Here is a 13,415-nt window from a genome sequence, read left to right as displayed (position 1 = left end):
CGTTACAAATATTATTCTGCATTTATGAATGTATGGCTTGGGTACTACATGATCCACAATGCCACACCACTAAACTATGGTTTCTGTTTGCTTCTTGTGCTTGGTGTTGTTCCACATCTCTGTCAGGGGAGTTCATTTTACTACGTGGATTTCCGTGTTGTTCTTTCTCCAGTTTGCTGTCAGAAACTGTTTACGGGTAACTGGACAAATCCGCCCCCTCTCAGCATGTGTAAGCGTTCTTGTGATATTCTGGAAACGGGGAATGAGAACATTGTTTCGATTTTGCTCGCAACGTTTTCTTCCCTCTTAGCTAATTTTGCACACTGACCCACAGTCTCCCCCATCAAAGAATCAGTGGTTTGACTTTTAATTGAAAGGTGGGGAAATTGCATTAGCCACATTGAACCAAAGAGCCCATAAATTGGTTTGAAATTATCAGAGTGGCTCTCAAAAAAAATACAGTGACAGTTGTTTTGCTCTCCAACTTGCTTTGTCACTCGCCTCGAAATCAACCTCCAAAAGTGGTAGAAGGGAAGTTTGCTGTTGATAATTTAAAAGCCTTTCTTGGAGTTAAGTGGTGTGGATTTAGCGCTAGGTTATCTTTTTGCTCTATAATGGTCTTTGTCTTTTCCGATCACTCATGGGAGATTTAGCGGTGAGAGATTGTATTAATTCAGACAGCTGTGCCGTGGCAAGGTTTTGAAAAGCTCACAGTCAGAAGGGATAAAGCGATGGAGGTTGTGCTCAAATCTGAGTCATTTCAGAGGTGCCTAATTTGGTAGGTCTCACCCTGCAGAAGTGGAAGCATTATAGAGCTGTAATTTCACTCTGCAACCCTGACACAAAATGGATTTATTCTGTCTAGCGAGATATCCAGCCCATTCTCCATTACTTTGCAAAAGGCATCAGCAGTGACAAATTAAATTCCTCTGATACATTGGATCTTTTAAAGAATGTTTTATTTGTTTTTGGTTTTCAACCTCTACGTAGGTCGACATGTGTAAGGTACATTTTACATTCTGTCCCTCTGTTTGACTGCATTTTCTTACTGTAACCCAAGTGAGTTGTCTTGGACAAAAATGTGAGGCAGAGTATGAGACTTCTACCTCCAGTCCATTTTACAGTGGTCATTTGAAAATAATCTGGAAGCATATTCATGTAGTTTACCCTTCATTACAGGAGTTAGTTGTGACTTTCCTGAATCTCTACATTTACAATACTAATGATTTGATGTACTCTCCTAATCAATTTACAATAGGATTGATTCTGGAAATGTTTTTTTAGAATTCTATATTTTCTACATCCATTTTATTTTTATTTACACAGCATCTCAACAGTTACCATATTTTTTCTTCCAAATCTCAAGAATCCATAATATGGTGTTTTTGTTATCTTTGTTATGTACATGTTAATCAGCTGGAATGCACATACTATGAATACACACAGGATACTTTTCCTGTTGGCAATATCATTGATAAAAATGCAGAAGGACCTTTTTATTTTATTTTTTTATGTAATTATCATTTACATGTCTTCATTTGAGCATTATGTTCATACCCTTATATGAAAGTATATCAATGTGATTGCAATCAACATTCTTTATTGAATTATCATTTAAAGTGGTGTTCTGAGACTTCACAATATTTAATGTATTTCCCTGCTAAAAAGATGCTTTGGGAAGTGAATGTTAATTTCTGGAACATTCTGAGGTCCATGTGCTTGATGTTGTAATTTTGATATGTATTACCTACATGTCCTAATGGGGCAGATATTGAACTTTTTTTTTTTTTTCTTTTTGTGTTTTAGATAACTGAGGCTGGCAAAGAAAGCTTACCTTTGTGGCTTCACTGGGATCCCAAAAGTCGCCTGCTGCAGGGTCTTCCCCTGGATGCTGACAAGGGTGTCCATTACATCTCCGTCACAGCGCATGAGCTCCTGGCCAATGGGAGCCAACTCCCCAAGATCCCTGATGTCTTCTCCATCGAGGTCCGTCCAGAAGAGCATGCTGACTCGGACCCCATCCAGCTGGCCATCCAGTCTGCCAATGAGGTCCAGCCATTCATCTGTGGCAACGAGGAGCCAGTCACTGTGCTGACTGTAATCCTGGATGCAGATCTCACCAAAATGACATCCAAGCAAAGAGTGGAACTCCTAAACAACATGAAGAAGTTCTCGGAGGTCGGGCTGCAGCACATGAAGCTGCTGCCCGTCGTCAACAACAGACTCTTCGACATGTCCGCATTCGTGGCTGGCCCAGGCAATGCCAAAAAGGTGGTGGAGAATGGGGCTTTGCTGTCCTGGAAGCTGGGTTGTGCCCTTGAGCAGAGCAGCGTGCCGGACATCAGCAGCGTACAGGTGCCAGCCAAAGAGGGAACCATGTCAGCACAACTAGGGTATCCTGTTGTAGGCTGGCATATTGCCAACAAGAAACCCCATATTCCCAAGAGGATCAGGCGGCAGCTTTATGCCACTCCCACCCCTATCCCTTCAGCACAGCCCCCGTCAGCAGCTCACCCTGACCCCCCCATCCGCATTGTGCCAACGCCCACCTCCCCATCCATTGCTCCAACCACTGATGCTACTGCCCCTCCAGTGAGAGGACCTGTTCCCTTGCCTGTAAAGCCCACAATCAGAACACGAGACCCTATCGCACATACTCCTACCTTGGGGCCAGTCCAGCCTACAAGAGTCATGGAAACCACAAGCACCATACTAATCCAGCCAACAATGACAAGACCTGGCTTTGTAGAGGCCACAGCCTCCCCCACACCCTCTACAGCTACGACCAGGAGACCGAAACCTCCCTCTTCCACGAGGAAACCCAAAAAGCAAAAGACATCCACTCCAGTTCCTAGAGACACCAGCACCACTACACCCAAACCTCGTGTACGCACTCCTCCCCCTGCTGTCCTGCCAGATCGGGACAACACGCCACCGGAGCTGCGAAACCACATTGATCAGGTGGATGCCTGGGTTGGCACTTATTTTGAGGTGAAGATTCCTTCTGACACCTTCTATGACTTCCAGGACGGCACGACAGATAAGTTGAGGTTGACCCTCAGGATGAACCAGAATGAAGTGGTGGGTGATGCATCTTGGATTCAGTTTAACAGCACCAGCCAGCTTATGTACGGCCTGCCGGACCCTACCCACGTGGGAAAGCACGAGTACTTCATGCATGCTACCGATAAGGGTGGTCTGAGTGCTGTGGATGCTTTCGAGGTCCACGTGCACCGCTGGGCTCACACTGACAAGCCGCCCGTAATTTTTGCCGCTCGTTTCCAAGGTGAGCCCCGCATGGTAACAAACGACGTGCACAAGAAGATCCTGCTCATTAAGAAACTGGCCTACGCGTTTGGAGACCGTAACAGCAGCACGGTTACTCTCAAGAACATCACAAAGGGCTCCATTGTAGTGGAGTGGACCAACAACAGCTTGCAGCAAAACCCTTGCCCTAAAGAGCAGATTGAGGTCATGAGCAAGAGGATTTCAGATAAACAGGGCAGGCCTACCCAGTCCTTCAACAATGCAATGGAGCCAGACTTTAAACCGATAAACATTACTGTCAGGGGCACGGGTAGTTGTAGGAATTACATATTCGTACCACCCGAGGTCATACCTATGAGTTATCCTTCTACACCCTCAACCCCTGCTGAGGGCACAGGCCGGCAGAGCACAGATGACGTGTACCTGCACACGGTCATCCCAGCCGTGGTGGTGGCGGCCATCCTTCTCATCGCTGGCATCATCGCCATGATCTGCTACCGGAAGAAGCGCAAGGGCAAGCTCACCATCGAGGACCAGGCCACCTTCATCAAGAAAGGGGTACCCATCATCTTCGCCGATGAGCTGGACGACTCCAAGCCCCCGCCTTCGTCCAGCATGCCCCTCATCCTCCAAGAGGAGAAGCCCCCTCTCCCTCCTCCGGAATACCCCAACATGGCCAGTCCAGAGACCACCCCACTCAACCAGGACCTTTTGGGGGAGTACACTGCCCTGCGGGATGAGGATCCCAACGCGCCCCCCTATCAGCCTCCCCCGCCCTTCACCGCCCCAATGGAAGGCAAGGGCTCTCGTCCAAAGAACATGACACCCTACAGATCGCCCCCTCCTTATGTGCCACCCTAACCTCTGCAGGGACCTCCAGGACAGGAGAAGAAGGGGACTTTGCAGTTCCACGCCAGTGTTGTCTGTTTGGAAAGTTGGGAGGGCGGGAAAGGGAGGGTACAATGTTGGGGGTGGGGTGGGGGGGGGTAGGGTTAAAGGCTGGAAGGATTAGGGTAGGGAAGGGAAGAGGCTAGGTGGTAGGCTACATGCATCCATCAAAAACTTTAGTCTCTTCCCACTGCTGGCTACAACTGAAACAGCATCACAGAAGGATGTGCCCACCCCAGCGCTTTTTTGTTTAGGTTTTGTTTTGGTTTTTGCTCTCCTTTTTTTTTTTTTTTTTTTTTTTTTTTGACTTCAAATCAAAACTCTTCTTGCCTAACAGCACTCCTTTTTATCTGATGAACTCTTCTTTTTAAATAATACAAGACAATACAAACCAAACAGACTGCAGGCTCTATGTTTTGTTACAAAATAAAAAATAAATAAAAAAACAAGAGAAAAAAAACGCATATGTTAAAAAAATAAATACAAAAAATTCAAAAATACACAAAAATATCATAACCTTGGGGGACTTGTACTGACCTACAGGCAGCACTGGAGTTGGAGACTGATTCAATAAGGTTTGCCTTTAACACTAATTGTACTGTTTTTATCCTTATTCACACGTGTCTAGCAAAAATGAGCATAACAAGAGGTAGCCTAAAAAAAAAAGACTTAAGAAAAAAAAAAAAAAAAAAAAGTTTGGTTTTTTTCCATTTAATCCACTGTATATCTGAAAAAAAATGTTCTGCTAGATTTTATTTTTGTTGGTAAGTACCACACTGAAATAACCTGCAGGAAACTTTTTTTTTTTTAATATTCTAGTTATACAGGGTTAAACGTGACCGACTCTGTTAATGAGGGAGTTATAATTTTAGTTTTAATCAATTCGCTTTGAGTGTGACAGAAGCAAGGATCCAGTAAACTCCCTCAGATCTTTCCAGAATCCTTTCTTTGTAAATGTAACTTTTAAAATGTAAACAAACAAGAAAGTCTGTACATAACGGTGTGCCTGTGAATATACCTGCATTAATATTGCATCATCAAGAGAGGACAGAGAAGCTATATAAAATGAGAGAGAGGGGGGGAAAAAAAAAATCTTCCTGCAGTTTATTTTAGTTGAGGGGTAATTATTTTTTTATGTAGAGTGATGCTCCTGTTCTCACATTAAAAACCAGTGCAGTAGTATTTAAATAATAATAATAAGCCTATGCGATTGATCCACAGTAGTAGAGGAATCATGATTCCAGGCAGATGAAACACTGAGGGGGGTTGGGGGGGGTGGGGAAGAGAAATGGGTGTTTCATAAGTGAAATCATTGAAAATGAGAAAACAGTTGAAAATAAATTCTCAATCTAATTTTTTTACTAAATTTTTGATACAACCTCAAATTGTTTTATTATATGAGAAAAAAATAATAAATAGTGTGCAGCAATTTGTAAAAGGTTAGCTTAATAGAAATTTGATTCATTGTATATCTTTTTTTCCTCCTCCTCATGGGTCACCTTTTTTTCCTTTGTTCTTCATTACCTTTATTTTAAAATTTGATTTGGATTTTGTCATTTTATTGTCTCACCTTTTGGGTTTTCTCCCACATTTCTTTGAATTTCTTCGTCTTCTGGAATGTCAAAAGCTTCTTGCATCACCATGTCCCTCTTTTTGTTTGATTTGTTTAGTTTCATTTCTTTGAAAGTGACCCTTTGCAATAATGTTTGGTGCCGTGCAGTCTTGAGTGATGGGGGGGGCAAAGATTGGGATGGGTCAGGATGGTTCTGTACAAAGCCATACTCGATGGTCCGAAGTGCCAGGTAATGTACAAGATGCACATGGAGTTAGGAGGTGGCTGGCAGGATGGGTTTGCCCTTTTTAAGGCCTGTGAAAATTCCATCAGTTTACCTAGCTAGGTAGCTCTTTACATAATGCAGAAATGTGTGTAAGCTTATTTTATATTCTAGTTTGTACAATAATCTCCAGTTACAGATTGTCTATTTTCTTTTCTTTTCTAAAGTTAGGGACATGCTTCCATTAACTTGAATTATGTTTAAATCCACCAGGGCCGTGGTATTTTGCAGACTGATACAATATTTCAGATCACTTACAATGGCTAAACCATAATTCTTTCAATCGTGATTCAAAATCACTGCTCATTGTGGCTGATATCAGTTACTAATCATGGGGGGCTAATTGCAGCTGACTGTAACATCCCTGGAAGTTGTACGCTGATGAAGTTCTGGACAATAGTTTCATTCTGTAGTGTTATTATTAGTTTTCTTCAGTGGTAAACTGTAAGGTTTAAATTGAAAGGCTACTCATTATTCTGGGGGTTCTTTGAAAAAATACATTGAAGAAAAGGGGAGGGTTGCATATTCTGTCAGTATTTCAGTCCAGTGTTGCACAAAAACATTATGACCAATCTGTGCTAAATGGGTGTGATGTACTCTTTTGAATTGTCTCGAGTGGAATCCACATGTGCCACAAGTGTGATAGTGCTGTATGGAGTTGAGGATAAAACCTGCATTGTTTCTCAAAAATCAAAATCTTGTTATCAATGTAGTTCTTGCATTTAAATAGGAGGGATTCTCAAACTAAAGCATATCAACATGGGGAGTTACACGGCTCAGCCAGCCTGCTCATGTAGAATCACGTTCTACCCTGAAAAAGCATTTTGTTAATGGACAAAATGCATCGTCTCCTTAAACGCAAGAGGAGAAATTAATGGACGAGCAAACAAGGTTCAAGGTGGTGTACAGATGCCATGATCTACCCAGTGTGTTTAAATACCTTTAGAAACAAAATGCTCTTCCTACCGTCTAATTTGTGTTCCAGCTTGCCGTTTATCTTGCATATCAGTTTGCCTGAAGAGCCAAGCTTGTGTGGGTATGGAATTTTTTTTCTTTTGCAAGTGGCCTTTTATGCCTCTGAAGAAGCGCAACTGCCCTGTGCCTAAATATTCAGAGCTGAATGCTAGCAGATCAAGTTTCTCCAGAAGTCCAACCAGGGGCTCTCATTTCTTTGAGCTAGGTGCTTCCCCTCCTCGGCCCTGTGAACTGCTGTGCGTTCGTTTTTAATGAGATGGGAACACTCCATTCAAGACGTTTTGAGATTAGATCTAGAAACCAAAGACGCTGAACTTGACGGTATACATCTAAAACTATACTAGAAGTAGGCCACTTACCTCCCAGAACGTAGATTGAAAGGTTCCCCCTTTTATAGTTTCAATATTCCAGAACGCAAAGATGACCGTTAGGGGGCAGGGGGGAGGTCATAATGCAACTGGTTGAAATGCAGTATTATGTAAGGTAGAGAATCCCCATCTTGACACTCGGCAGTTCGTATTTCAGGCCACCACCCCCACTCCACATCCCCTCCCCAATTTGCAAACCTTTTGCACTGAAGAATGCAGCTAACACCGTATCTCCGTCTAGGGTGAGACCTGGTGCAGTACTTTTATCTGATACGGTCTTGGTGCTTACTTCCTTTGGGTAACTGCTATTTCCCTGACCTACTAACAGATTAGTAATGTTTAGAATGCATTGCTGTGTCTTTTCTTTTTGTTTTTATATTGTTTGGTTTTGAGGGTTCTGTTTGTTTGCGTTTTTGCCTATTCAAACAAACTCGTGGAGAAGTGTCTGTAGTCATCACATCAGCCTTACGTCCATAGCTCCTGCTGTACTACAGCTCCAAAGGAGCAGACATTTTTTTTGTTGGCAATAGAAAGCTTAGGAGATATTTACTTATTAATAATAATAAGTCCTTGTAACTGGAATAGGGTGGATATTATATATGTACAAACAAAGAAAAGATATTTTTTAATTCTAAATGTTTTGTATGTCTTCAGAGTTCTATTGGATTTCCCCCTCCTTTTCTAATTTTATTCCCCCGTCCCCATTGTAAGCGCACATGGAGTTATCAAAGCAGGGCCAAGTCATTGGAATTGGAGAGCTTCTCCACACGGATAGACATTGCATTGTTGCGGCCAGGAGGGTTCCACGGTGCGTCCTTGCGAAAATGGACATGATGGCCAAGCCTGAACACCATGACAAGCCACAAGGAAGCCTAAAATGTCCAGGTAGCGTCAGAAATGTAAGCGTAAGTCCAGCAGGTCTGACCACTGTCCATCACCATGGCAACTTAACCTAAATTAAGGGGGTAACACGACTGCTTCGGTAAATAATACAAAATATGAATATTAAAAAAAATGCAAACCGCAGCATTCATTTTTTTCTTTACCGTTTTTAATAGCATTGTTTTATTTATGCCACTAGACACTGTATGTTGAAATCTTGTATTAAAAAAAGTGTTTTCACCAGCTATTGCTGCATGCTTCTTTATTGCTTTATTGTAGTTCATTGGGATTGTCTAAAGCAAGGAATTGGTGCACAAACGAAGTACAGAATCCATGTTTATACAATATAACTTTCATTCATCTCTTGGTATATATAATCATGCTTTTGGTTGGGGTGTAGCAGGTGGAGTCCAATAAGGCAAGAAAATACAGAGGACAGAGAAATAGGTTTTGCTCTAAACTTAAGTTGAAGTATTTCTTCTAGTGTTTGTAAACCTTTGTATCTCCTTTTCGTTTATTTATTTGAAGAGGGATCATAAAATGGGTGACGCTGCACTATTCCTTAAACTTTGACTTCAGGCACACTGCACATAGAGTGAAAATAATTAATTTTACCAGGATAATTCTCCATAAAAGGACACTGGACTTTGTAAATAAAGAGCAACGCATGCGTTTGGAAGACTTTTCTAATTACCAATTTAACAAGGTAAGAAACCTGCACAGAGCAATTGAAATTATTATGAAAGACTGCTATTATTTCAAAGACTGCTTTTGAGGTGGGGGAAAACACTAGTTACAGATTAGGGTTCTACCGACAGCATTGTTTGCTGTTGAAGATGAGCCCTTTTATATGCTGTTGAAAGTGGTTTTATAAAAGTGGTGAAGACATTACCTGTGGGTGTTGTGAAGAAGTCTGGAGCAGAGGTAACTGATAACAAATATGAAATAAATGATACAAAAAAATGCAGCATAAGTTATTGACCCACCTTGGAGGAATCTGGGTTCTTATCATTAGACTGCAGTGGAAAATGCAGCCTGCAGTTCCTTATGGTTTCATGCTGTGATTTACTTGTGGAGCTGTCCCAGGCAGGCTGTAATTTGGAGATCTTCAGTTTCAGATCTGTAATGGACTCATCTCAAACAAAATGGAGCAAAAAAAAAAAAACACTTAAGTGTCTGACTTTGAATTCATTGTAATTAATTGGCACCCAATGGCAGAATGGCATGTCCTGCCGCCTGTGGCAAAGGCTATCTCTCAGCAGGGGGCAACTTTATTGCCAAAAGCTTTGACAAATGTAGACTTTGATGTTTTTCAAAAAAAAAAAAAAAAAAAAGTAGTTTTCCAGTTTTATATTTAGAGTAAGGTCCAACAACTTTTTGTTTTTGTTTACCTAACTTCAATATGTTGCAAAAATAAAATAATTGAGACTGAATGGAAAAGGGTGTCTCACTTGAAGAAACACAAATAAATGCACCACTTCACTTCAAAGACTTGCTACTGTAATCCATTAAAACAAACAAAAAAAGAGAGATGTGGCTAAACAAATGTTTTAATTCTAGTCTGGTAAAAATTACAGTTGAAACATTTATTTCTTTGCCAGGGAGACCATGCATGCAATGTGGATGATATTGAATGACATTGAGCAGCCTGAAAGAGATTATTTTATAGTATCCATGAGCTGGATATTATTGAGTGAAAATATGTCTCTTGTTCCATAGATGGAACTCTTACTATCACAAAAGTGAAACAAATCTATGCATAGGTATAAAACCTCATTGGCCAGATGCTGAACCACTAAATGTGTTCTGGTTCCTTTGTGGAAGGCCAGGGACTCCTAATGACCTTTTGCAAAGGAAGTGATCTCACATCAGGAAGCGACAGATCCAGTGTCAAAGAATGACTTAAACTGAAAATTGTGGTACACCATCTTCATTTAAACAACCACAAAATATCACTGAAATGGTAAAGTTGTTTTTATTCTTTGCAGCCCAGTTTAATATAATTCCCACCTTTTGTTATAATTTGATTTGTAATGATTTTTTTTGCTTTGAGTTGGTTTTTGTTTGCTTGATCTTCTTTTTTGTTTGTTTTGTGACCGTTTTCAGACAATATATGACTTTGCAAAACCGGAGAAAAAGTATTAATAATAAAGTTCACAATGGCTTCAAAATAACTATTACTTAACTGAATGAACAGTTGCTAAGCTTCCAAATAACTGCTAACTTTACAGGTCTGTTTTTTGTTTGTTGGTTTGTCCCACTAGGCAATTCTGCTTCATTTTGTAATCCTGGCTTTTAAAGTAAAATGCTTAGGTCCCACTCAAGAATCAGTTAAATTATAATATTGTTTTCTTTCTTATACCACCACGCTATATCTTAATCATTAAAAGATCGCTGGGATCAGGATTATATACAACTTCTAAAGAAAGTGAATACTTACAATAACCAAAGTTACTGGTTTGTATGTATGTTACCTAGAAACATTGTTTGTTCTGGAAATCACAGATGACCAAAAGACCTGACAGTTTATGTGACACTTTCTTTATGGACTTTGTTGGATCTGAAGATTGTAGAGACTGCTTTCCTCAGTTTCCATTTGTGTTGTTGCTGTTAGTAAACCTCTGACAGCCAGTGGAGGTGTAGATTAAAATAAGGTCACAGTTGCATCAGTGTTGGAAGGGGCTTGTGTCTGTGATGTATGGCTCTGGAACGTTATCTCCATGAGCAACCTTACTTTCCTCTGAAACTAAATCTGATGCTGCAGAAGGATCGGTATAGCTGTTCTAACTCCCAGTCCTTGGCTGACGTGTACACCTGTTCTAAGATTTTGTTGGACTGTTGACTTCAGGCTTAGCCCTGGAAACCAGTATCTGTACAAGCAATCGCTACATCAGATAACAGCACCCTAGTGAGACAGTCATTTTAGACTGTAAAACAGCACTTAAATGCACCACTAATGGAGCTTGAAAAATGTCTAAAATGTTAAGTAATGACCAGCATCGCCTTTGAAAGTACAAGCTGCTGTGTTTACTGAGCAAACGTACAGTTGCCGTTTTCATATGCAGAACATATGACTTCTAATTAGAAACTCTGTAAGAATACTAGTTCAGTGCAACTTCAACAAAGCCAAATAAATAACCCCGGCAGTAGGCTGGCACATCAGGATGTGAATTCTAAACAGAACTCTTGACTGCACGCTTCATGTGAGCTGAAATGCATGTTGACACATTGTTTAAATACATTTTGTAAGGCTGTTCATATGCCTTAAATGAAAACTGCAGCAGCAATGAATAGCAGAATTCAAGAAGACCCAGAGAAATCGGGTTACATTTGTATTGGCTCTATTAGTGCATTAACTTCCCTTTCTGACATAGTGTTATATAAGTAAATACTCCATGGTACCAAAAGTAATGGGGCAAGTGGCCTTCCACTGGTAATGGATTGCATCAGGTATTACGTGATGTCAAAGCTGTCTGCGATCGGTGTGACAGATGGTCTGTAGTCTTTCTGGACTGGCAGTGTAAAAAAATAAAAATAAAATGGATTCATCTGACAATGCCGTTATCAGAGGATGCATACTTTGTCTCATCCCCCCTTCAGCAGCGCTGGGAGGAGTTCAGTAATTGGTAAAAGGGGGGGGGGGGGAAATTGGAGATTTCACATACATAAATACATACATACATATATAGCTAGCCTAATTAATTTACTGATCCCAATCCTATATAAAAGCTCTTGGATTAAGTAGAATGGCAAACCAGGAACATCCCCACTCCTCTAGCTGCACTAGAAACTGAACTGCTGGCGAAATGGAACACTGTTCCTACGGCCATCTATCAAAAGGATTAAAGCAGTCATTAAGGCCAAGGTTGGACCTGTACTCTGAGTATTGTGAACTGCTGTCTTTTGGTATTGCTGCTGCAGCCATATGTTTTGTAGCATACTGTAGCCGGGGCTTGTTCCCATGCCATTCCCTTGTATTCGGTGAACAGGGTTGATCTCCAATTAAATAACACTAGCCTTGATTTATGAAATGCTGTCTTTCAGTTTTGCTTTTGTCCGAGTTTTTTACATACATTAGGACTTCGCTAGAGAGACATGTTATTTAACATCCCTGAGCTGTGCTGAAAATGTGTGATTTCAACAAAAGGAAATCTGTTTTGTGAGTGTCTGTGTTTCTGCATTTTTTTCTGCTTTCAGAAACCATGTGCATGTTTTTTTGTGTGTGTGCTGCTAAACGGGTGATGCATAGTCTTAGACATCAAGTGAGCATCTAGGTCCCTAGATTGAAGCCCAGGCATAATTTCTCAGGAGAATGGAAATGTCAACATGGTGTAAAAATAGCATGAGGCTCCCCCCCGAGTCTTTAACTGTTTCTTCCACCAGCTAAGCTGCTCTTTTTGGTTTTGCTCTCTGACATTTGTTTAAGTAAACCTATTTGCAAACAGGAACAGTCTGTTTTCTTGGAGGGATTTTTTATTATTTTTATTATCATCATGGCATGTTGCAGACTCTTGCCCACATTTCCTTAAAGGATAGAATAGTGTATAATGTTTATAATAAAATTGAGCAGGCATTGTGAAAATCTTCATTAGGCCCTGCAAGATGCATAAAGTCAAGCTCAGGGACACTGCCCTGTTTAGGACTGTTCCATTTTGTGCACAGTGTTTTGTGGCATATATTATCTCTGTGCCCAAGCCATTCATTTTAATATAGTTTTCCAGAAACCACAGCCACTATCGCAGATCAGAACAGATAAATATGTAATTTGAGGTGTGTGTGATGCTTTTGTGGATGAGGTTACATTCTTTGCGACTGCTCTCGCCTACCTTGCCACATGCTTATTTCCATCTCAAAGTCTGGAACGCAAGATTCAGGCCAGCTGCTATATCAGATGGCTCGCCATCTATATTACATGTTACTAAAAGAAAAACAAAAGGCATTGCCAAATGTCTAGAATAGGCTGTGCTTTTGTTTTTGTTTACCAAGCTCTGCAACATCTCCAATGCAGATCTGCTTGTTTCTATGCAAAAATATGGATGCAATTTTCTTTGAAAACAGGTTGACGTCAAGTCAACCAAAATAACGTATTATCATTGAAGACAGCAAAAAATGTAATTGCATTGTTTTGTAAAACCTGGCTTGTAACACTTCAGGTAAGGAAAAATGCACCACATACACCAGAAGTGTATTGTCAATTATA

At 40.8% G+C, this 13,415-nt stretch overlaps 1 protein-coding gene across 2 annotated transcripts in view; it reads left to right on the top strand.

Moving 5' to 3' along the window:
* The window catches only part of dag1 (dystroglycan 1), a 39,932-nt gene extending 31,474 nt beyond the window's left edge, over positions 1 to 8,458 (top strand). For both annotated transcript variants that reach the window (XM_066698285.1, XM_066698286.1), the window contains exon 3: positions 1,807 to 8,458. In XM_066698285.1, coding sequence (XP_066554382.1) covers positions 1,807 to 4,128 — 2,322 coding nt within the window. In that variant the 3' untranslated portion in view covers positions 4,129 to 8,458. The remainder of the gene's footprint in view (positions 1 to 1,806) is intronic.
* The last annotated feature ends 4,957 nt before the right edge of the window (positions 8,459 to 13,415 follow it).

Source organism: Amia ocellicauda, chromosome 3 (genome assembly GCF_036373705.1).
Source record: "Amia ocellicauda isolate fAmiCal2 chromosome 3, fAmiCal2.hap1, whole genome shotgun sequence".
NCBI classification, from domain to species: domain Eukaryota; kingdom Metazoa; phylum Chordata; class Actinopteri; order Amiiformes; family Amiidae; genus Amia; species Amia ocellicauda.
This window is presented reverse-complemented; position numbering and strand designations above follow the sequence as displayed.